Raw genomic sequence first — 25,971 nt, 5'->3', positions numbered from 1 at the left:
TAACTATTGAGGCCTTCCAGAGATGGAAAGGAAAGAAAACGGGCATGTGAGAAACAAATACAGGAGAGTTCCTGGGAGGAGTTTTATTTCACCCTTCTTACTGATGTGTATTTCACCTTGTTCTGCTCTATAGTTTCCTGTGGAGAGAAGTCCTTCGTAAAGTCTTGAGTTGGTTCATGTAACTTCTACAAGTGGAAAGCTGTTGCTGCAACAGATCTGTATTCACTTAGAAACTGAATATTTCTGCTTCATTTCCATTTTGTTGAAGATAGAGTATCATAATCATTATGGTGTTTGTCTAATTCATTTTTTTCCCAAGATAACAGCTTTGAAAATAATATTTTCTTCTTCAAGGTATGGAATATATGAACGATGTAGAGAGTTGGTGGAAGCAGGTTATGATGTGCGACAACCGGATAAAGAAAATGTGACACTTCTCCACTGGGCTGCAATCAACAACAGGATAGATCTGGTGAAGTATGTACTATATATAAGGATTTATATAAACTAATTACATTCTTTAAAATGCTGATTTTATTTTTTTTTAAAGACCATTAGGTGCAGTGGCTACTTCCAAGAAACATGTTGTCTAGTGAGCTTGGTATCACATAGGTGATGTTTAGGTCTAAGTGAGCTTCTCTTGCAATAGCAGATCTCAGTGCCCATCTTACTAGCTGTGGACTATTTTAGGTCATCCCGACGAAGGAGTTGAGCAGTTTGTATGTGGAGAGTGCAAACCTGGAATTAGGCTTCCCTTGTTTCTTTATGTTCTTCTGTTGCAAAACTAGGGGTTCAGCCTAGGTAGGTGTGAAGTCCATGGATGCTTTGTAATGAAAACTACGGAACCCTTTTTTATTTCTACAGGATCAGGGAAAAGTGTTCCGTAAGTGTCAGACATCTATAATATACTTCTGTTTAAATGACTGCACTGATTTTTTTGTTTGTTTTTGACTCAATGTTATGAAAAGGCAAAATTAGCCATATACCTCTACAGTTACCTTGTGACTGACATCGTCAGATGCTGCCTTTAATATTCTCCAGACAAGGATCTATCTGTCTTCTGCTTTTTCACTTTCTGCCAACAGCAACTGCATGCACTTTAATTCCGCAGCTACTGAATCCAAGCATAGGCAGTTGTCAAGTGCTTGGCCAAGACTTAGTGATTCTAATGCAGAAATCACTGGAAGTATTTTCTTCCTAAGCCAACCTATTATAAGATCTGCTTGCTTTGAATGTAAGTAGTTTGCTTAACTAAGACTTGCACACCTGGCATGGATTTCTGAATGACTCAAGGAGAGTCGAATCATTTAGTTTCTCCTTTCAATAACATTCTCACCAAGCACAAAATTGGGAGATTTACCTAGGCAAGATCAAGTTATTCGATTAGTTTTGCAAAAAACTCACCATCTATGTATACTGGAGTGATAAATCCCAACTTAGTCTAGAACACCCTTAAATAAACGTAAGTTATTTCAGTGCACCATCTGGCAGGAAATAGTCGCCTTATCTTTTCCCTGTTGTCAAACTGTAAGTTTGTCATTCTAAATAAAATGTACTAGCCAACAAGCAACACTGCTGCTCAGTAAAATCTGAACATATTCTGCATTTCTGCAGGGACTACTGTTTGAAAGGAGACAATCTGTTTAATGTTCACCTCCCTATGAGTGGCTGTCACATCAGTGAGATGGATCCAGGCTTTGCCTGTGAATTTCTGTGTTGTCTTCTTCTCTAGACAGATTGTCTTGGAAGCTTCTTCCCCAAATGGACTAAATCTGCTTCTTGGTGTCTTTTTGAAATTTATATGTTGGTGTCTGAATCTTGCTTCACAATGAAATGAAGTCCCTTTAGCTTATGTAAGCTTTGTCTATTCACTTACATAGGACCAGGTCTTTCAAAAAATCCTGCTTGTTCTCGTTGAATTGTCCAAAAGCTTCAGCAGGGAGATACTGCAGATTTGTTCCTTTGGTGTCAGAAAGCAGTGAAGTGGACTGTACTGCTTTGGTCAGGGTTAGATAACCTGTTTGTCTGACACTGGCAAGTCTTTATATCTGATACCTTTAAACCTGCTGTGTAAAGGACCCTGCTTTTTAGCGTGGATATTGTTAACTAATGCATTCTTCAGTTACTCTTTCTGTAAGTATCCTCTGGACTCTCTTTGAAGCTTCAATCTGAGAATTGATAAGCACTTGAGCAAAAGAAGGTAGTTGCTTTGAGTAATGGTTTTCAGACTGTTATCCTCCTTGCCATCTGCCTTGAAAAATTGAGGAGTGAGAAACTCTGTGCTGAGGATTTTGAAGGACGGTTTGTGTGGGTAGAAGAGTAGGGTTCACATAGACCTTGAAGGTATTATGCAAGCAAAAAGTCTACAGGCACAGGTACTTGAAGTGTGCAGGCACTTAGAAATCTGTAGGTAGGTGGCACTTTTCAAAAATCTATTAGTTGTAACTCTTTGCCATTGGCACTTATGGTACTGAATGAAGAATCAGTGCTCTCAGCCTTACCAGAAAACTGTTTTTTAAAAAACATGAGTTTTTGTAATATGTGCATTTTCTTTCACAAAGGAAAAATAATACTGCTGGTTTTGTGTGCCAAATAAAACAGCAAGGAAAGCAGTTTGCAGAAACATTACAAATGACTGTGAATATGAGTTGCTACAGTTAAATAACGGATTACTTACTGTGTTCTTACAGGTAGCTTGTCTGTTTTAAAATGTTCTGGAAGAAGAAATGAATTTTAGGCTGTCGTTTTAAAGTATTTTTAAAGTACTCAAATGTTTCTGTTCTTTATTTAATATTGTACTTCAACAGAGAAAAGTGTAAAATCTTAAGACTTGGTTTAAAATGTAGCTTAAGCAGAAACTCTTGGAGCAGTGACATTAGCAGGGCTGTTCCAGTGGTGATGATATGTGCTGTGAGATGAATTACATATAGCTTTGTCATCTTTGCCAAATTTCTCTAAGTATGCTAGTCTTCTCGCAGCATTTCTTTTACTATTAATTCAGAATTATTTTTTTATCCTAGTGAGCACCCCAACAAATTTAGAAGAAACTTTTTTTTTTTTAAAGATACTTATATGGTGGCGTGGTTTTTATTAATATACATAGCAATTACTGTGTTTTGCTTTAGAACCTAGATAAGAAAGAGCAGCATGCTTAATATACAGGAAGAGGTATATCTATTCTTCTCACCCATATCAAAAAGGAAAAAAATTGATCTCTGAAAAGGAAGTTTAAATGAAGACATGGTGTTTTCCATAATGTTGAACAACATGCCTACTGTGTGTCCTTTCTTTTGAAACAAGGTGAGCATTGAAACAAGATTAACATTTACTGTTTTTTTGTCGTGCAGATACTATATATCAAAAGGTGCAATCGTCGATCAGCTTGGAGGAGATTTAAATTCTACCCCACTCCACTGGGCAACAAGGTGAGGAAAAGTCTTGGGATTTTCCTCTGTGTTTTTCTTAACTTGGTATCCACTGCGGATTGATTTATACAATGGCTGTATTTATGGGAATACTTGTGCAGGGATGAACTCAGTCACTGATGACAGGGAGTGCTGTGAATGTGGCATGTTTGATTTACAAGAGCTTTCAGCACGTGGTTTGATTTTTTCTTATCTCTTTCTGATGCGGAGGAAGATTTCTGTGACAGGAGAAAATAAAATAAAGTTAGAGTCTGTAGTCACTTTGCTTTATTCTTATTTTGAAGATCTTTGCTTTATCAGTCTTTGGAAGATCACTGTATGCCCATCTGGGGCTTGGGTTGATTTTGTGTGACACTGTCCTTGCAATTTTCTAGTCTGTGTGTAGATATTTTAAGAGGCACTTTAAATCAGTCTTATGGTGTAGAAGGTGGTGTGAGGATGATGACTGGCTGGAAGAATTGAAGTCAGCCTTCAGTAGTGGCAGACAATTCGTAGCAAATAGGCAGGAAAGTAAAGAAGACGTAGAAAATCAGTTTGTATCAAGATAATTTCTTTACTAAAGATGAGAACTTTCTTATTAGACCCCTTTAAAAATCATAGCTTGGGTATTTCTTGCTGGTACAGATCACATCCTACTTTCTATATGTTAATACACGAATGTTTGATTACACTTCCTGGTATTCATAAGTATAATCTGTTCTGTGAAGCATTGTGCAAAGCTTCTTCTGACACACACAGATTGTTTTTTAGCCTATGTCGGTAAGTGTGCTCATAATTGTACACCCTATCTGCTGGAAGAATAAGTCTATCAAATAGATGAGATTCAAATGTATGGAGAAAAAGTAGGCTTTTTTCTCCTTTGCTGTTTTTAAAAGTAGAAAAACGATATATACTGCAAAAAAAAAAAACACCCCACAAATATATATATATATATAATCTGTTTGGCATCTTTTAAAATAACAGGTTTCAGATGTGGATGGGAAGAAGCCACAATAGGCTAAATATCTGAGCTAATAACTTTGTTGTTGCTGACTGACCTTTCACAACATACCTAAGCCAATTGCATATGATCTGTGTGTTGGCTGCATAGAATTTGCTCACGTGAAAGGATTTAAAAACTTGATTGCAGACTCAGGTCATGGTGATCACTTTTGTCCAAGTATATATTAAAGGTCATGTTTGTTGTTTTAAAATATTTTAAAATTGCATGGCATACCTGTGTATAGTTATTCAGTTGTTTGTTTTCTGTGTTCTGTTGCATTTAGGCAGGGTCACTTATCCATGGTTGTACAGCTGATGAAATATGGGGCAGATCCGTCGCTAATAGATGGAGAAGGATGTAGCTGTATTCATTTGGCTGCCCAGTTTGGACATACTTCAATTGTTGCTTACCTGATAGCAAAGGGACAGGTAAATTTTAAATAATATCATTTTAAAGTAGTTTCTACTCAAAACTGGAATAATGAAACAATTAAAAATTGTATTTATCGGTCAGAAAGTGCAAAGCGTTCACCTGACTAAAGATGAATCAGTATCTTTTACTGTAGACCGCTGTATTTTACCTGATGCACATGTATCTGTTAACTTACTTTCCTGGAACAATGGTACCTTGGCTTAAATTTACATCTTACTGTAATATATGCAAATTCTAGAATGTATTCCTTTATCATTCTTTATTTCCAATTAAGTTAGTATTTAAATATTAACCAGGACTATTATAGCAGATATTTTTTTAAGTCTTCATAGAAACATCAGCTTAGGCATTGGTAAAGAATTTAATAACTAAGAGTTGACATACATATTTAGATTTAAAAAAAAAACAATCTTGATGCCTCTTGTATTATTGATAGATACGTAAGATGTGTATGTATAGCACATGTGCTCACTACTCTTCACATTGTCTCCCATCCTTCATTCTCTGTGCTCAAAACATTGTTCATTTTTTTGCTACTTGCTCTGCATTATTCTTCATAGATTTACTCAACCACAGGTATGTTCCTGAAGCACAGATTTTATTTTCTTTGTAAGCCATATAGAGAAGTCAAAATCCTTCTCTCTTTTTACAGTCCTGCTAATACTGTTCCAGTTCTATGTTGTACTTGTTCTTTCAAATATCAAGTGAGGTACAATCCAATGCGTCTGATAGAGTATGAGTATGAAATTGATTTAGGTCTGTTTTCAGCTGCAAAGTGCTACTGTATTGTAAAACAAAACTAGATTTGTTACAGAAAATGATCTGTGTGTATACAATTTTTAAAAACTGCATTTTGCAACAATCATTTTTTTTATCTTAAAATTGTTTGGTGAAACAGTGTTTAGGGTATGGTTGAGAGTAAGGTAGATATAAGAGGAGGCCAGTCTTACGTAATCACTGTTTTGCAAGCTAAATAATGCTCTTATCTTATCTTTGCAAGATAATAAAAACTTTTTGGTCAGGAGCAAGTTTCATATTTTGTTCATAAATTATCTAAAATGAAAAACCCATGTTCTTACATCAGAAAAACCTTGCAAGTGCTCTGTATTGCAAAGTTGTCATAGCATTAATGAAGTATAGATATCCCTTATAATATTTTGTCATTATTATGAAATCTCACTGTGAATGTTTACTTGCCCTGATGTTTATATACAGACTTGCCCTATTTATTTATTTGAGCACATAATGCTTCACTATGAGAGAAGCTGTGTGTGTTGTGTACATGTGTATGTACATGGGTGCAAAAATCTTACTTTAAAATTTGAGTCCTATTATCTTGGTAACAGGTTTCTTGACAATAACTCTTTCTTTTAAAGATAAGTCTTAATAAATCCCCCCAGTGTAATCAAGCATGATTTCAGTGTCCTTTGCGTGCCTTTCAGTGTTTGAGTTAACACTTCAAGCACTTCAGAAAAGATGAATTAAAGTTATGTATTGATTTGTATACTTAAAATAAAATAATAAAATTATAAAAGATATAAATAACACTGTAATAACAATCCCTGAACTCAAAGTTTTCTAGCTATGCTATGGTAACTATTCAGCTTCTGTAGAGGCAATGTGAAACACACGATTTTACTTTTTACTCTTCTTTAAAAGTGCATGCCAGTTTGTTAATCATGGAATAATGGAATCGTTTGAGTTGTAAAGGATCATTAAAGGTCCTCTCGTCCAACTCCTCTGCAATGAACAGGGACACCTACAGGTAGATCAGGTTGCTCAGAGTCCTGTCTAGCCTGATGTTGAATAACTTCAGGGGTGAGGCGTCAGCTGCCTCTCTGGGCAACCTGTTCCACTGCTTCACCACTCTTAAAAAAAAAAACAAACAAAAAAACTTTTTCCTTATATCCAGTCTGAATCTCGCCTCATTTAGTTTGAAACCATATTCTCTTGTCCTGTCACACCAGACCCTGCTCCTTGCTGACATGAATATTTACTTCCTTTATAATATAATGATTTGGATTTGGAAACTTAAACTACTTTTGCTCATGTGGACTTACTCTATTAGTCTTGTAAGCGTTTTTCCTTTTTCCTTGACAGAGATGAGGCTCTCTTACATTTCTGAGAATAGGCTTGTGTTTGTTCCGAACCTAACTGTAGTATCTGGGTGATGAAAGGCACGTGGGCTTAAACAGAATCATGTTGGAAGGACCGTCTGGTCCATCCTCCTAATCAAATACAAACATCTAGAACAGGCTGCCAGGCACCCAGTCCATGCAGCTTTTGAATCCACAAGGGGGATGATTTCACAACCTCTCTGGGCAACAACCTGTGCCAGCTCTCCGTCGCTTGTCAACACTGAGCATCATTCTTGCAGCAGCACTAAGGCCAGAGGAAGCTTCTAAACCAAGCATTTACTTCCTAAACTTAAACAGGAGTGCATTAGTTACAGAATTCTGAGGCCAATCATGATTCTTCTTTATGGCTGTTGAAACAGACTCTGATGGACTAGGCTCAGAGCAGCCTCTTGTGCAGAAGCAGCTTCTTTTGTTTGCCGTACCTGGCTTGTTAAGTTGCCTGTCAGTCTGCACTGGATTTGTTTTACTAGAATCCTATAAAGTCTTTTCTTTTGGAGAATAGCTGGTACATCTTTCACAAATTAGAAAATGTTTTCAGTTGTACCTCCACCTTCCTGGTAAATTTTCTTTACTATTTGCTTTTATGTATTCTATTTCTTTGAGAGTCTGTTTCATTTTCTCTGGCTGACAGTCCATGTGAGAGATCTTTACCTTGTTCAGATTCCTGTTCTTTATAAACATATGATGGATCTTTTTATAAAGCCTATGAGATGTGAAATAACCAGTAATGTTTCTGAAGATGATCAAATTTCCAGTCTGTTTTTGTCCAATTCAGTGTATTTTTGGCTGGAATCCCTTTATGCTTTTTTGCTTTTGAGAAGGCTGTATTATAACACAGGACTGGCTTGAGCACCACTATTAAAAAGCCCTGGTAAGCAAAATGTTGCTGTGATCTCTAGTGACTGTTCAGAAATCAAACTCATCAGCTGTGTTACTTTGGAAAGTGGTGTCAAGCAGCAGAATTAGTTGACACAGCTCCTTTTTATGTAAGAAGCTGTTTCCTCCCCTGTGTTTTCTACCCTTCTTGTGGAATCCTGTATTAATGCTGTAGAACTAAAATCTGGCTAATCTTTAAAGTCGTTCTCTTTCAGAGAAAGAGTTATCCTATTTCAGATACATTTTAAATAATAACTGATGTTGGTCTGTTGTGTTCTCTCATTTGAATTGTATACATGGCATATAAGTATACTTTTTATTATTGCATCACTGTATTTAGTATTGAAATCTGCCTCTTGTAATGCTCAAATTCCTGCCTTAGCAGCATGGACAGCTGTCCAAGAGCATTATCAGATTGACCTGTCACCAGGAGTTAACAAGAAGTTAATGCTGAGATGCCTGTTGGTTCACACAAGAAAAGAACAGTCTTCTGATGCATTATACGTTGTTTACTTTTTTGTTTACTTTTTTGCCTCAGCATTCTGATACAGAAGAACAACAGAACTTTCTGAAACGTACTTTTTTGTTGTATGAATGTAGCATTCATCTGGCAGAATGACAAAGAATTTTTAACAGGAGCTTTGGTAGACAGCATCTCTTCTGTGCATGTTGTGCATCATTTTATCATGCACATAAAACTGTGTGCGAGTCTTAGTTTCTTTTCAGTTGCTACATTTCCTTTGAAGAGGGATCTGCCTCAGCCCATGTTGGAGCGTAGTATGAGTAATAGATATAGCCTGCTCATCTAGTATAGTAATTTGGAGCTCATCATCTTTTTTCCTCTTTTAACTGTAACCTAGTATGCAAGACATAATCTCAGTTTGTCTGGTGGTATCACTGAAGGAGTCTTTTTTTTACCTCCTTCCAAGCAATCAGGTGTCTGTTGATCACAACGCATTGCATTTCTGCGTATAATCTAAAAATTAAGAGAGTGATTGTCTATGTCTCGTTAGTACACAAATGTTTAAAAACATGTAGTTCACACAGTGCGACCTGTGAACTGAAGTCATGCTTCTTAAGGATGCATGACCTTGAGGCTCAGCTGTGGTTCTAATTTCCTTCGCAATCTTGGCAACAGGAGCTTGAAGGGAGCGAATGCCAACAGTTGTGTGACTTTAAGAGGTTCTAAAGAATACAGTCTATGTGCATACATAGAGGAAATAGACCTAAATATTGGTCTTAGTATGCACAACTTGTTTCTCAATATGCTGGGCAATAAAGTAGTGGTTTTCCTCCCCTCTTATCAATCGCTTTTTATTTCTGATTTTTTAATTTTATTATTTTTAACTTAGCAATTGAGTAAGAATTCTAAAATGCACAGGTATCTGCAATCTGGCTATCTTTTAAAAGCAGTTATTTATTTATTTAATAGAACTAAGTTGGATTTTCTGGATAACTTTTGTCTGTTTCAGGCTAGTAGCACAGTGGGTGGGAGTCCCAGACTGCTGAACGTTTGGCAGATACCAGAGCAGAGAAGTGGCAAGTAGAAAGCTACTTCTATATTTTGAGTTTCTCTCAAGAATTTCTGAAGTAAATGGTTTTATTAAAACACTTTCAAACTAATTTTCTTAGTAAGGGCTGAAGGAAATAACATAGGAGATACTGATGTAGCTCTGCCACCTCTAAGTACAATTGTTGCGGTCTTGAATTAAATTTAGTTTAGAGTAATTTTGTGCTGCCAGGCTGTGGAACTTGCTTGCATGGGCTTGAGGGTCTGATCTGGCTCTGAATGTATATAGGAGCCACCAACTTCCTTGCCTCACTATAGGCAGAGATCTGTAACAGGACGAAACACTGTAGGTAGCAGATGTTTTCCTTTCTGATAGAAGTTAAATAATCATTTCAGATTTCAGATGTCCTATGTACTGCTGTTTTATCTACTTGAACAAACATACTTATCTCAGCAACTTTTTTTTTTAGGATGTAGATATGATGGATCAAAATGGAATGACACCTCTAATGTGGGCAGCTTACAGAACACATAGGTAATTCATATCCTCGCTGCAATTTTTACTTAATCTGGGTGTTAACTACATACGTCGCTTGGAGTAATGACTGATTTTGAGTTTTTGAGAGTGGTTTGGTTTAATTAGTCAGTGTACTTTTCACAACTGCCACTTTATCTTTCTTAATTTGTGATCTATTCCAGAGAGAAGGTACTATCCAGATATACTCAGTATTATGATTTATTTTTTTTTTAAACTGAGTAGGTCTTCCTATGGAGACTGCTGGAACAAATTGGTGTAAAAAGGCAATTCTCCAAAGAACAAGTTAGTTTGGATTAGTTTCCTGCTTGGAAACTAACTTGTCTCCTTTGTTTTTTGAATGAAGCATAAGTAAGTTTTTGCAAATACTGCCATTTGCCACCAGCATTTTTAATGTGCATCTTTTGGAATGTGAAGTGGAAGTCTGAAATATTTAGAACTTTGATATACTGTTTGATATAATCGTTTGTTTTCTTTCACAAATCTATGTTGATACTGTTCAGAGGCACGATAACAGAATTATGTACTAAATGTATTGCCTGACATTTCAGAAGAAACTCCTTTAAAATTCAACAAAATTGCAGTTGTTCTTTGGTGGGAGTAGAATTTGAGCCATTGATAATCAACAAATATGTCACTTCTACATAATGTCGGTGATGGATATTCTGTATAGAAGTTGAACTCAATAACAGGAAGTTGGAATGTATTGAATTCCTTTGTAGATCTAATAAGACTTTTCTTTTCCAGTGTGGATCCAACCCGATTACTACTTACGTTTAATGTTTCTGTTAATCTTGGAGACAAGTATCACAAGAACACAGCGTTGCACTGGGCTGTTCTAGCAGGAAATACTACAGTTATTAGTCTTCTGTTAGAAGCTGGAGCTAATGTTGATGCTCAGAATATAAAGGTAAACAGTCTGTTTTTATTGTAAGTGGTTTGAGATAGAAATCTGAAGAATAAATTATTCTTGTGGGTATGATGGGATCATGAAGATGGAGCAAAAATCATGCCATTAACTTTTATCCAAGTGTCAGTGTTTATGAACAGTGATGCCTAACTACTAAATCTGAACCTTCAAAAGTACCCATGTAGACAATTTGTGAATGGTTAAGTACAAATATATTTGGGGTGGGGTGCACCTTTAGATGGCATGCATGATGAGCCATTTATTGGGATGAAAAAAAAAAAATCTGGCTGAACATATTCTATGAAGTTTTGGGGTGACTGTCTTTTTAAATATATTGAGATGTGGGAAAGTTCATCTCCCAGTGGCAAGGAAATTGAAGACTGAAAAATACCAGTAAGAGTAGATTACAAAAATGGGCTCTTTCTCGTATCGGAACTTCAAGTTGCCTGGTTATTTTGCCGGAAGCACTTCATGAAAATTGGTTCTGCACTAACTTAACCCATCCTTAGTATGTGTTAGACCAGCCACAAAGCTGCTAGGATTTATGTGGTAGGCATGGAGTCTGTAAGAGAAGCTTCTCTGATGGAGGGTGGGCCTATTCAATCTTTGCTCTGCAGTGTTTTTGTCCAGAGCCTGTCCATTACTGTTATGTATAGCAAATCAGATGTACTTTATCATCTAAGTTCTTTCTTTTTGTGTAGCAAATCAAATGTACTTTATCACCTGAGTTGTTTCTTTTGTGGTGTCAGAATTCAAATTTAGAAAAAGAATTTTCCACTACTCCCTTTCTCTTCAAATATTTGTATTTCTCACATAATATTAAATGTTAAAAATATTATAGGTAGACTGCAAAAAGTCAGGTCCGCACCTGCATTTATAAAAGATTAAATATCTAATTAATTTGACCTTTCACCATTTTTCCTACCAGTTAAGATGGCCAGGCCTTACTTTAGTTGGAATAAGTGATAGAAATGGGCTAGAAACAAACAAAGCTAATCATCCATTTTCTTGAACAGCATGTAATAGTGTTTTTAGGGATGCATTTTAATTTACTTACAGCTTTCTAGGTTCTACATGCAATAGTTATGTATATATGCAAATACATTTCCTAGTTTGTAAGGTCAGTTGTGAGACAAATCGTAATTTAGCCACACTTCTTGCAAACTGTTAAGAAGCTCAAGCTCTTCTCTGTGCCACCTAATGGTAAAAATTAGTAAGTAGGGTTTTTTGTGGAAAAAAGATCAGTGTGTCATAACTTGCTTCCCATGACAAACTGATTAGTGCACCTGAAGTCCTCACCTTATCTACACTTCTGGACTCTTGTGAGATCTGTAACACAAATTGATATGTTTGGCCAACTGAAATGATACCAGCTAGCCTGCAGCAGTTACGTTATTGACAGACAGCAGCAGTCAGTAGGAAAAATAGGCTTTTGAACCTGCTGGATCATGATGTCTTTCCAGTCATGCCAGAAGAGGCACGTGCCTGGTTTCATTATCTGCAGTGGAGTCAGGATTACTTGTATGCCTTCCTGTTGGTTTCTAGGATCTTCAGATGTCAAAATCCTTCTAGCAGAGATGGTTTCACCATCCTGTCAGTATTTATAAAGGGTGTTGATTTGGGTGATTTAGTATATGTTCATCACAAGCACATAATAAACATGAAATTGTTATCAGCTCTAGGCAGCCTATGTTAGAAAGCGGCATGTTGCTGGCTTTCTAGTTTTGGAGCAGGTTGGAATCAGTCATCTCAGTAAGGTCCTACTTCTGTGTTGCATGAGAGTTTGAATGCTATAGTGGAGAATTAAAGGAAAATACAATCACACTATTATTCCAGAATAAATCTTGATAATTTGCAGGACAAAAAAATAAGAGAAAGAAAATGTGCATTCTGGAAATAAAATTATATAAATCAGCAATGTGGATTATTAACACCTAAATGTGTATATATCTTTGGTGCAGTTGTTTCAAGTTAATCAAAGTGGATTTGTCCTGTTCTTGTTATTTATCCTATTTGTATTATGCTGTGCAAGAAAATAAGAATTTTCTTTTGGTAGTAAGAAAGGGTTGGTTTTTTCTTTTTGTTTTTTGTTTTTTTTTTTGTTGTTGTTGGAGACCCAGATTACAATTAGAATTGGAAGCTTTTTAGGAGTCAGGGGAGAGTTGTGGGTTTTTAAGTATCTTGCCTTAGTAGCAGACAGACTGGGCAGATGAGGACAGGATTTCACAACAACTCAGCTTATAATTGGAATTAAATAATTAAAATCTGTTAATAAATTGCTGAGTAGATATTAGGTGTAGTTTGTTGATTATGCAGCGTATCCATAGGTTTGTCTGTGGAAGTCTACATGTAAAGTTCCCTGTAGTAATGATGCTTCAGATTATTCTTTCTGTCTAATCACTCAAAATATACACTCTTGAAACCTTATTGCTTTCTGTCAGTCCAAGTTGTTTACTAGACCAAGATCCCTGATTTTTTTTTTTAATTGCTTTTTAAGCAAGTCAGCCATCCATCCCTGTGAATACAAGGAAAATACTAAAATACCCAGATGATTAGACACATAGTCAAAGATTTCTTTAAAGCTCCCTCAATCTTTTTGTCTAGGCAGTTCCTAGGTGTCTCATGGCCCTCTAGTGGAAGGGATGCTCAGCTGGACCCCAAGACAACTTCAGGATTTACTTGGGAGATGAGCTCCCAGAGAGAATTGCTTGTCCACAGGTAATCTTTATGGTCTGGAAATATAAAGTGATATTAAGAAAAAAGAAAAAAAAAAAAAAAAAAAAAGAAAATTGCGTGATGTCTGGAGTTTTCCAGATACTAGCAGTTCAAAATGAGATGCCATTACATTTTGTGATGAAGCAGGCACCATAGTTTGATTTCAGGCATTTCTGCTGAGAATCAAGAGGCCTCAGTCTGTTTCTTAATTATCTATCAAAAGGATATTCTTTTTTTTTTTTCTTTTTACCAATTTTGGTAGTTTTTTGGACAGGCAGCCTGCAAGATCCTGTTAGTCAGCAAAACACTTCACCTCATAATCTGTAGCTTATGCTGTTTGCCCTTCTTTTAGAGATCTGGAGCAAGATTTCAAAGGCAAGGATGACAGCTAAGTCTTTCTGTGCCATATAGATAGCTAACTGTCTTTTTTGTTTTTGACACCTCTTCTGTCTATAGTAATGATTGCCCTTTGTGGGTAATTTCAGTTTCTGGTACCTGTCTCACTTTTTTTTTAGGAAGGGGCCAAGCGATGGAGGATTCACCCATTTTTCAAGCCTCCATGAGTGCTTTGTTTAGGAGGGGATTTAACTCCAGTAGAAGAGAGGAGGAGTCAAATGCAAAACTGAAGCTGGAGGTACCTGCAATTGGTTGTCTCTTGCCTCCTCTATAATTTTAGACCCAGTCAGTAGCTTTCATTTAGTTCTCTTCCTGGAAGTTTAAAAAGTAGTGATATCAAATCAGTCTCTTAGGCTCCTTTGGCCCCTGTATCTCTCTCTCTCTGTCTCTCTCTCTCTCTCTCTCTCTCTCTCTCTCTCTCTCTTTGCTTTGTCTGTCAGTTCTCGTAAGGTAGGGAATGAGAAAGCATGCACTGTTGCTGGCTTTGCACCTGAAGTATGTGAAACACAAGCCAAGCATCAAAGCTCAGACTTATGGAATAAGTTGTACATGAGCAATCAGTTAATTCTTTCCAATTTTCTTCCTTGATCTTCATTAACTAGACAAACTTAGAACAGTAAGCTTTTGGGAAAAAAAAATCCTTATTTAAAAAATTCTATGGTATTAGTAACCTCACTCTGCCAAGAAAGCAGAGAATTAACTCGAGTCAGGCTTTAGACTGGGAGAGTTTCCGTGATCCAGTGGGTTATGAGTTCTATTTCTTTGCTGGATTTCTGCTGCCTGTCAATAGCTAAGGAAGAAGCACAGTCTTTCTTTTACAGACTGGTGGGCTGTGTATAGAGCAAGGAAACAGATATGTTATGCCAAAGGCAACAATTACTACTATGTCAAGACATGTATTGTCAGAATTATTTAATGTGCTGTTTGAACACTTGTATAGTTATGAGAGTGTGAAAAAGATCAAAAGGGATGATGAATGAATGATGATTAGTGTCAAATATGCTGTAAAGTAAAAAAAAAAAAAAAAAAAAAAAAAAAATCAATGCCATAATTCTGTTTCAAAAGTGCTCTGAATGCATTTTATTTTTAAACCAGATTTTTTCTCACTTTTATGCTCTTGGCAGGGAGAATCACCACTTGATCTAGCAAAACAGAGGAAAAACGTTTGGATGATCAATCACCTACAGGAAGCAAGGCAGGCTAAGGGATATGACAGTCCATCCTTTCTGAGGAAACTTAAAGCTGATAAGGTGAGAAGTAGTATAGCAGTGTTACTGCTGACTTGGGTGGGGGGAGGGAGTCATGTTTGTTGACTGCAAGCAATTCAGTGATGTATATTCCCCATGTTTTAGTTCTAGGAAATGCTGTCTTTTTACACTAAAAATAATTACAAAAGAAAAAATGAAACAGCAGAGCAAACAACAACAGCAACAAAACTGCAACCCACCATAAGCCTCCACAGTAACCTTTAGCTTTTGTGCAGCTTAAACATTAAGGAAGTGCCAAGCAGTTCTGTTGGGGCAAATCCAAGATTATTTCAAAGCTGATTCTCAAGTATGTAAGAGAAAACAGTGTTTTATATACCCAGATCACTGATCTCCTCACTGTTATATAGTATTTTGTGTTCAGTGATTCAAACAGTTGGTGTTGACAGTCTTATAATGTCATGAGAATCTTTAATGTGGAGGCCTTTTTCTGCTCAGGTTAGTATCTGATGCTGTGGAGAGGAGGAGACGAGAAATGAGGGTATAAAAGGGCACACTAGTGTGAGGAAATTCTGTTTGCCCATAGTCTGAGGACTTGTGTACTGTTAATGTTTTCTTATTGGTGAAAATACCGTGCTGGGTATGAAGTGTTGCTGTAGTTTGTAATTGTTTCTTGATTTAAATAGACATTGCATCTTGGTGGTTACGGCACTGGCTACAGCCTCTGCTGTAATGGTATGGCCATACAGTAATGCAGCAGCTATGGCCCTTATGTGATCTGTGTGTTGCATTATCTGCGTGTGTGCACTTACAGTGTCCAGAAAAAGTTGAAAGTTCCTTAAACAGGAACTGTACCTCCTTAATATGACCTATCTTTCTTCATATAGTCTTCAGTTTGGCAGTCTCTTACAACACTTTCGTCTAGGCAGTTTAACGTGACCTGAGATTATCTGCACTGTAGTCTATAATATCTCACTGCATTCCAGTGCTTTTAAAAAAGAACTGCTATTGCCTTTATTGTGGATTAGTAAAATCTCCAAAAGATGATTCTTATAAAACAAATAGTTAATTTGTCACAGATTATAGGAAATGTTTTTTGCATATATGCTGCAGATACGTAAGTATAGGTTGATTAAAAAAAGAACTTGGTACAAGTTTTTGTGTCTGTCTTTTTTTATTATAGAATATTATTTTACTACCTGTTCCTAAAAGCAGAATTACTTACAGCTATTTGTTTCTATGCAGGAATTCCGTCAGAAGGTGATGCTGGGTACTCCTTTCCTAGTTATTTGGCTTGTTGGGTTCATAGCAGACCTAGACATTGATTCTTGGCTCATTAAAGGGCTGATGTACGGTGGTGTTTGGGCTATGGTGCAGTTTCTTTCAAAGTAAGTGTTTTTGGGCATCTCATTTGTTGGATAGATAATCTTAAATTTGTCTTTCATGTGTGTTTTTAGACATGCTACTTTATTTACTTATTTGTATCATTATTCCTTGGAATGGACTCGTGCCGCTTTGCTCCATTGTCTTGCAGATACATATGGAATTACCCTGGTTGGATTACATTGAGTTTATAAAAGCTAGCAGCAAAGCAGAAATTCAGTCATTCTCCAGAGGAGGGTGCTGAATGTCTGTCTGACAAAGAGTTATCAGTGTAAATTGTATAGAAAGCAGTCAGTGGAAAAGCTACAGGGACAGAAAAAAGACCTGTGCAAGTATACAATCAAAACCCTGTTTTTGTGCAAAGAGGTGGCTGAAGAAAACAGCTGCCTTTTAATAGTGTTGATTTGTTAACTGATCTTAGAGAGCTTTAAATGTTTGTGATTACTTAAATGACTGTAGATGTACATAAATGTATACCTGCACAGGTACTCTGTAGATTTTCAGGATCTTTAGACTTCTTAATTTGTGCTTTGCTTTTCTTTGCTTTTCTTTGTCATGTGTGGTGTCTGTAGAAGAACCTGCTATATAATTGTACTTACAAGCTACCTCCTTTTCTGGCATTGAATATCATGGGGTTGTTTTAGAACCATTTGCTCTTCCTTCCTTTCTATGTAGAGGAATACAAAATATTTCTGCTCCACAAAACAAATTCATGGAATCTATATGATGTTAATACATATGGGAAGAGTGGTCATCAGACTCATGCCTCTGAAAGATCTTTGAGAAAATCTGTTCAGTCTTTTTGTTATCTGAGGCTGTTCAATCTACTGACCTCCTTCTACTGCTAGATCCCTGGGTAATGCAGATCCTCAACCACATTTCCTACAGGCAGGGATGACGTTTCAGTTTCTCAAGATGTGCGTTGGCATCATTTCTGTTCTATTTTTTATCTACTTGATACCTGCTCAGGATTAACATTATTTCTCTTATCTTTTGCTTAATGTTCAGTTATGCAGGATTTTCAAAGTGTTTTTCATAAAGTAGAGATTTGAATGAAACTTTTGCTGTTATTCTAGTAATATTTCCTTTGCCTTTTAAATTTTAGCAAATTTGCTTAGCTCTGTTTTCTTCCCTCTCTATTCACCAAAAAAAAAAGTGTATAGGGATCACTGAAGGAATAATTACTGCTGTGTAACTGCTGTTTATCCAAATTTATATTCACATTTTATTTGCCACCTTAACTCATCACCTTAGCATTTCAAGATTTTCTCAAAAGATTTAAAAAGCTTATATTAAAGGAGAGAGAGCTACTACAAAGGAATACAGGAGTAAAATGAAAACTATTAAATGTCTGTTAGAGGAGAGTTACTGCAAGGGACTAAAGGAGTAAAATGGAGGCTGTGCAGTGTGCAGATAACCATGGCAGCTCAGAGGCACTGTCAGGACAGAAAGCCAAAAGCTTCAATGTAAGGATGTTTAAGCAGGAAGTGGAAGAAGTTTTATTTCAAGGAGTTAAGCAGTTTAGAAGATGACTTTTCATATGTTTAGCAGCTCTTCCTTGAATATGGAGTTACCAAGTCACTAACATAGTTTGTCCCAACTAAATTCAAATTCTGTGCAGAATATTCTTTAAAATGCAGAGAATGAGAAGAAGAATTCTGATGGCTTTATTTTTGCTTTTGTTAATGTAGTAGCACTCAGGCTTGCAAATTGGCACATCTATTGTTATGGGAAATGCCTAATTTTCCTCTAATTTTCTAATGGAAACTCTTACAGAAGTGGAAGATTCAAGAATCAGAAATATTTCAAGTATGTAGGCTGATAACACCAAAGTCTCTTAAACCTTTTCCTTCTTGAAGTAATTTTAACATCCATTTTCCATTGTGTGGGTTTCGTAAGTATTTTTGGCATTGGAATCTTGTGTGTAAATGCAGCCTGCAACCACCATCCATGCTGTAGGTTAGGAATCTCACAGATGTGTAACTGCTATCAGTGTAGCTTTAGGTAAGTAAGCATTTCACATTTCTTGTGTAGTTCTTGATTGCTGCAGTGCTGTTTGCTTTCAAAGCATTATGCTCAGTGAACCATGGTACCTTCCAAAATAGCAACAGAAAAAACATGAGTTTGTCAATATTGTGAACAATTTCAAAACCAACTGAAGACTTTTGTTTTCCTGTTAAGAAGACCGATCATTTTGATTTAATGTATGTAACAAAGATACTATTTTTAAATCAGATAAGGAAATATTATGAGATCATATTAAAGTGGTGATGAGTCATTATAACCTAAGAGTTACTGATGGATTTTTCTTAAATCAACTATTAACATCTTATTTTTAAAAAAATACATGTTTCTGTTATGGCTGTTATCTTGCCCAGGGTGTTCAAATCAGGTTTACCTCATTTATCTGGTATGGAGGTTTACTTAAAAAAACGAATGTACAACATTCTTATGTACTTATGACATTGCTTCTGCTCTACAGGTCATTCTTTGATCACTCCATGCACAGTGCATTGCCTCTTGGGATATACTTGGCAACAAAATTCTGGATGTATGTGACGTGGTTCTTCTGGTTTTGGAATGATATCCTTTTCTGTGTTCAGTAATATTTTCTTCGTGTTAGTAGTGTGAGGTAAAGCCCAGGGTTATTCTTCATGAAAGAGTAAGCATATGACTTAAAATTTTGAAGGACCTGTCTTCATTAAAAATTGTTTTGTGTCTTCATGGTAGTTATTTTTTTACTTTAAAAAATATGATATTGCTATGCTTCAGAAAGTAGATTTCCCTCAAAACTGCCTTACTGCAGTCTGCAAAATCTCCTATGCTTTGCCAGTTTAAGTGGGGAAATGTAAGCAAGTCCATAAGATATGCTGTGGCTGTGAGCTGATGAATTTTAACTTCACAAAGAACAGTAGGCAGTAGATAAATTTGGTTTTAACTATTTTCAGTCTTTGAATATGGATGCATTAGCAATATTAGATTAAAGATTACATTACCCATCTTTTTATGTTTTTGAGTGTCTGCCTAGATATGAACTTACGTATTCACTGTGGTAGAAACTGTTTCAGAGTTCAATGAAAAATGTCCCTTAGCCCCCTAAGGAAACATATTGAAATTCTTAAACAACTTTCTTTTGTATTTCAGATACAATAACTTAAAAACTGAATAGACGTTTAATGTTTTTTTAAAATGTTTAATGTTTGCACATAGTTGAAGTGAATTTTACATTTATGATGGATATTGGTCATAAGCTGTGCAGTTTCAGGCACCGTAATATAAAGACTGGAGAGCATCCAAAGGAGGGCTACAAAGGTGGGAAGAGGTCTGAAGGCAAGATGTGTAAGGAGGTCCTTTGGTTTGTTCAGCCCAGGGCAAAGGAGCTGAAGGGAGGCCTCTTGGTGGCATACGACTCCTCAAGAAGGGAGCAGAGAGGCAAACTGAGCTCTGCTCTCTGACAGCAACAAGAGAATGGCATGGAGCTGTGTCAGGGGAGGATCAGGTTGGAGGTTAGGGGAAGGTTCTTCACCAGAGGCTGGTCAGGCCCTGGAAACAGGCTGCCCGGGGCAGTGGGCATGGCCCCAAGCTGGTGAAGATCAAGGAGTGTCAGGACAGTGCTCTCAGACATAGGATTTGATTTTGTGTGGTCCTGTGTGGAATTAGAAGTTGTGGTGATCCTGGTGGATCCCTTCTAACTTGGGATATTCTGTCATTCTGTGATTTCCTGGAAAGGGTTTTTCTGCTTCAGAGAAATTATACCACGAAACAAGGTAGTAGCAGTGCAGTCATTTTATTATCTTCTCAGTATGTTCTTCAGTCTTAGCTCATAGTTTTAAGATGGAAGTGTAATTTTCCATGTTTGACAGAATGGAGTAGATAGTCTAAATACACCATGCCTTTAGAGTGAAGTTGCTTTTTCTGTTATTTTTTGGTGAGAAAACATGCCTGACTTCTGGCAAGTAGTGAAATGAAATTTTCTCAGGCAGGTTTAACAACTGCAGCATCTCATTTCTGATCTCTCTATGCCTTGTAGAGTTTGTTTAGGAACTTGTGGTTGAGTAGCAAATGTTGAGCTACCTTGAAAAGCTTTCTTGTGCTAACATAACATCACCTTGAACTGTATGTAAGTATGTGCTCAGTTTTCAGTCGGAGTCCTTCACTGGATTAGAATTGCTTCTACAGCTGGCATGGCATGGTGATGGCCTCCATCTTGATGTGAAAAGCTGTGTCTTAAGGCTAGCAAATTATGAGATATTTTTTCTTGGAGCGTATAGTTTGTTCATATTCCAATGAAAATTGATGTCTTTAGTGTGTACCAGCTTGCTCAGATTTTTATTTCTGATAGCCATCCTGGTTAATGTAACTTGGCGTTTGTCACTGGGTAATGTTCACTAGAAGCAGTGAGCATAGATAATTAACTAATCTGAAACTGTGACTTGAGAACATTGATAAAATACTGTACGGCTGCTGTAATTGAAGTTTGTATCAAAACCTTTGCAAAAGCTTTTTCAGACACAAAAGTAGTCTGAAAGATTCCATTTCTACTGATTGCATTCATTAGAGCTGACACAATTCTGTGTGACAAGCAGCTTTGGAGACAGTACTTGGGGCCATCTTCCTTTAATTGATGATTTTAAATTGGAAGTCTTTGCAATAAGATTCCAGATCCATTCTTCTTCTGGAAAATTGCCCTGTAGCTTTATTGAAGGGGGAAAAAAAAAAAAAAAAAAAAAAGAAATTGCATGCTTGTTCTATTTTTATAGCATGAGGCACAATGCTGTGGTTGGGGAAAAGATTCTTCTATTTTTACAGCTTTATATAATTACTTACAGCAAACCAGAGTACTTCTTTATACACTGTAATGTTCATCCGATGATGAAACCTGTCCTGGTCATTTCATGAATTGTGACAATATTTTGCTCAGGAAAAATGTTTTGAACTTTAAACTGTCAAGTAATGCCTTCCTGGAACTTCAGATGTAATATTACAAATAATATAAAAGTCGTCATTGCTGCAAGCATTACTTTAATATTCAAGTATTTGTTAAGAGTTCTCTTGTTAAGAACTCTCATAACAAGAGAACTCTTGCAGATTTGTTGAAGGTGTCTGAAACAGCATCCAGTTTGCTGGTTTTAATCCTAATGAGGCAGGAAAGGGCAGTAGAAGCAGCGTATCATAAAGAACGTACAAAGCTGAAGTTGATCGGTGTAATTTCTTGAATTTAATGATTGTTGCATGGAAAATAAGGTCTTCTATAAATTACATGACTTTGTGATCTGTCATTTAAAGACCAATCCTGAAAGTAAATTTGAACAATTTATATGACTGATTTGCTTAATTTTGTGCATGTTTCCTTTCGATTGAATTTTCCTTGTGATTTCTGAGACTGATTTATTTTTTAAAATAGAATACTTCTCTTTATAGGAGTGAAGAAATTCCTGAACCATGCATTTACACTTCTGCTGTTTTGCCTGTAATGAAGGATAGTTGTCCTATGCTCTTAGTTTATCTGCTGTTTGTGGAACAGGGTTATTATTAAATAATAATAATAATAATAATAAAAGTCCTATACACAGAATTACCGTATTTTAATCTACTTTTATTTTTAGGGGGGAAAAATGCATTGAAATTACACTTACAAATAATAAATCTGTAGAGTATTTTATTCCTCTCCTTTAGCATTTTGTAGGTAGAATGCTCTCTTGTGTCCTATAGAAATTCAGGGCACACGTATTGAATTCCTTTGTCACTTGTTCATGCCATCTTCCAACTACAGCTGAACAAATTGAGCTTGTTGTGTTGGAGGTTTTTTGCTGCTCTGTTTTTGTTTTTGTTTTTTAAGATTTCAGGGATTGCTATAACCCAAAATAATCACAGGATAATTTTTTCTGTTCTAATGCTTCCATTTAATGCAATTTTTAGGATGTAATTTTCTTTCATTATGCTCCTTTGGTATGGTGTACCACTTGCAATGCTGAGGTAATGAGATGCAAGGCAAATTCAAAATTGTTAAAGAATTGTGGTTGACCTTATTGGTTATCGTTATGACTAATGTGCTTCATGTATTGATGTTTTTTAAGTGAAGGAAAACATGATTTCAATTAAACAGTTGTTAAAACTTGTTCTAGGAGAATGCATGATTATTTTCATGCTTTCACGAAGCTGTTACAGTAGCATACTCTGGAGACCCTGAGGCACTGGCATAGGCTGCCTGGAGAAGCTGTGGATGCTCCATCCCTGGAGGTATTCAAGGCCTGGTAGGATGGGATCCTGGGCAGCCTGAGCTGGTGTGTGGCAGCCCTGCCCATGGTGGAAAGCTGCAACTGGATGGACCCTAAGGTCCATCCTAAGGGGATTTTTCTTTATAAACAGAGGATGGAGGTCAGATGTAGAGGCCTTGTCAATCTTTAGCTGGTAAACATGGATATCATCTAATAAATATCTAGCCATATGAGAGCTCTTGTATACCTGTAGGTGTGGATCTGAATGTACAGCTGTTACAAATTGGCAGATTAATTAGCTTGTGTTGATCTGCCATCTGATCCTAGCTGCAGATCTTTAGGAGAAAAGAATTTATTATTGGCTTTCTAGTTAGTAGAAGGGAGCATCTTGCTATATAATGTGCACTCTGGCTTGGTTTTAGTCTATTGTATGATGTGTAACTGTGATACCAGGAATTGGCATTTGATTGGGCCATTCTAAATAGGCTGCAAGTCAGGATGAAATATTAGCTGATCGTGTATTTGCATCACTCATGGGGTTTGGAATGGGATGGGGATTGCTTGTTTGGTTTTGTTTCTTTCTAATGAGGCACTCTTTAGGTTCCAAGTGGTTTCCTGGAATGATTTTCAGCCTGTTCTTGTTCTTAAACAACCTTATTGACTGTGACTGAAGGTAGGAAGCATTTTGTGTTTGTTTCTGCTTCATCTCTCACAGTGTAAAGTGGGGAAACCTTATAAAAGGCAGAAGATTAGTATGGTGCCAGAGGTAAGTGTTGTATCATGCTTTTTCAGCCATTAATATGGTAATAGGTTGTTTTTTTTTTTGTACAGTTGCAAATGAGGATGTTAGGACAAAATGAGGCACTCTCTGGAGAGTCAATTCTCTACTGGGTAGCTAATACAAAGTTACAAGGATTTTGTTATGTATGGAGAATTTTGAGAGATGCTTGTGATACAAGTTGCTAAGATCTCTTTGGAAGTAAATGTCAGAGGAGAATTCATGATTTTAAAAAAAAGAAGAAATTGTATGGCACTGCTTGTCTGACTTAAGGGCCTTAATGCTGACATTAGGATGTGGCTTTACTTTCTGTTGAAAGGTCCCTTCTAAACCCCTGTGCTTCTATATGTTGCTGAGTGATTGAAGGTAGGTGAAGTGAGTCTCACGATCTGAGTTGTTTGTCTACATGAGATTCGAGAAATGTATTGGAAAGTACAATTCTTAATTTTCTTTCTCCTTCAAGCTGTGGCTGGTTTGTATCCCTGCTCCCCAGTTTGGTTTAAAATTTATGAGAAATATCTTGGGTTTATTTGAAGATACTGGTTTTCTTTCAGTCTTCACAATTTATGTACTAATAGCTTGCCTGTACATAAATCACCTTTCTCATGTGATCTCCCAGCATCTCCTGTCTGTGGTATTTATCTGCCACAATTTATATCTGTCAGCATTACATTCATCTCATACCACCATGGTAGAAGGCAAAATTTAGAATCTGTGTTAGATTCTAAATTTCTTAGGCTTTCCCATGTATTTTATGGGGTAAGATGTAGGAAGGGCAGATGTAGAAAAATTCTGCATGCTGAATTTCCTGTGGCTTGAATCCATAGACATGCTACATTGTACAAATTGTGATCAGTTAAAAAAAATTCAAAAAACCTTAATGTTATAAAACCATTTTACTAGATAGAAAATAAATTGGTTTTTCTCCTATCTTTTTTAGAAGTCTAGACATGACGTACAGTAATTAGGAACGGTCCATAACTTTTTTTAGTTGTACCTTTATTGTTTATAACAGCTGTCTGGTTAAGGCATTTGTAATGCGAAGTTTTCACTGTTGCAGCAAATAAAACTCAATGACAATATGAGTGTTATATAGAAAACTTTTTTTTTTTTAAATAGCCTTAGAGAAATTAAGTTGAACCAGCTTAGTTTTGGCAGCAGGTAAATTTAGAAAAAAAAGAGGAAGAAAGTAGGTTGTACATATACTGAAGTCAGAGCTTTTCATCTGTAATGTATCAAAAAGAACATTGTTCAGTTTATAGTACAGCTGGTCAGTTGTTTTTTTTCCCTGGAAGCAGCTGTTAGAGGAAAGGTGAGTCTTTAATGAGACTCCACGGCCAGGTTGGATGGGGTTTTGGGATACCTGATCTAGATATCAGATCAGGTATCCCAAAACCATGAGCAGGGAGATGTCCCTGCCTGTGGCAGGGGAGTTGGAGCTAGATGGTCTTTAAGGTCCATTCCAACACAGACCATTATTTGATTCTATGATTTTGTAAGTACAAAAGAAGTCTTAATTGCATTTACTGATATTTCAGGGTTCTTCCACGCCACCAGAGTGTTGCAGAAGGATTTGAGAGGCTTACTGTTATTCTTCAGAACTTTAATTTTCTTTCAGTTAATATTTGCTTATATCTGTGCCACATAGATTTATTTACAAATGGTTTTTATAATATTTTTCTAATGCTTTTTAATGCCTTTCTTAATCTGTTTTTCCAAGAATACAAACAGAATAGAATATATAGTGGAATATATTTGAACATCTAGGTTCAAAATCAATTTTTGTAAAGCTTGCAAAAATGCTTTTATTATGTTGCTTCTAAAGCCTTATATACTAGTTCTATACAAGTTTCCACATGATGTTTTCAGCTTTATAATGCTTTCTGCTTGTATGCAGAGTTTTTTTTAACACAAACAGTTCCATATTAAGCTTTAATTACGGAAGTCTCAATGACTACCGGAGTAGAGAGTAATATTCATCCAGGTAACTCAGAGTAACAAAATAATTAGTGCAGTGCTTTCAGATATAGCATCACATTGCATTTGTGAGTAACAGCTGGCAGGTATCTTTAGTGTTGGTGAAGTACTTTATAGGGTCACTGAACAGAGTAAATACTCAGTTTTAGGGGCAGAGGCATATCTGAAGGATTTGCTTTTCCAACGTCATCGCTAAGAAATGTTCTAGTTCTGTGAAGAAATGTCAAATGTTGCAAGACTATGCATGTTATGGAGAATCATTCAACACAGGAAATATATTTTAAACCTAATGGTTATTTTCTGCCTTAATATGGTAAATTGACTTTATAAACACTTCCAGGGACCTCTGAGTCTTGTGGTTGTTTTCTTTTTTTTTAAGCATTAGATATATTAGTATGTTAAAGATAACTTTCATTGGTGTGAAATATGGCTAATGCCTTATGATAGGACCAGGTTTTAGATAGTACCTTTCTTGGAGATAACTGATGGTT

At 36.4% G+C, this 25,971-nt stretch overlaps 1 protein-coding gene across 2 annotated transcripts in view; it reads left to right on the top strand.

The window, feature by feature from the left end:
• Positions 1-25,971, top strand: part of ZDHHC17 (zDHHC palmitoyltransferase 17) — a gene marked incomplete at both ends in the record, with an annotated part of 63,636 nt that overhangs the window by 25,135 nt on the left and 12,530 nt on the right. For both annotated transcript variants that reach the window (XM_079538423.1, XM_079538422.1), the window contains 8 exons: positions 355-477; positions 3,348-3,425; positions 4,691-4,835; positions 9,834-9,898; positions 10,646-10,808; positions 15,044-15,169; positions 16,370-16,512; positions 18,990-19,102. In XM_079538423.1, coding sequence (XP_079394549.1) covers positions 355-477; positions 3,348-3,425; positions 4,691-4,835; positions 9,834-9,898; positions 10,646-10,808; positions 15,044-15,169; positions 16,370-16,512; positions 18,990-19,102 — 956 coding nt within the window. The remainder of the gene's footprint in view (positions 1-354; positions 478-3,347; positions 3,426-4,690; positions 4,836-9,833; positions 9,899-10,645; positions 10,809-15,043; positions 15,170-16,369; positions 16,513-18,989; positions 19,103-25,971) is intronic.

Source organism: Tetrao urogallus, assembly GCF_951394365.1.
Source record: "Tetrao urogallus genome assembly, chromosome: 1".
NCBI lineage: Eukaryota > Metazoa > Chordata > Aves > Galliformes > Phasianidae > Tetrao > Tetrao urogallus.
The sequence above is the reverse complement of the archived record's forward strand: the minus strand, read 5'-3'. Positions and strand labels throughout refer to the sequence as shown.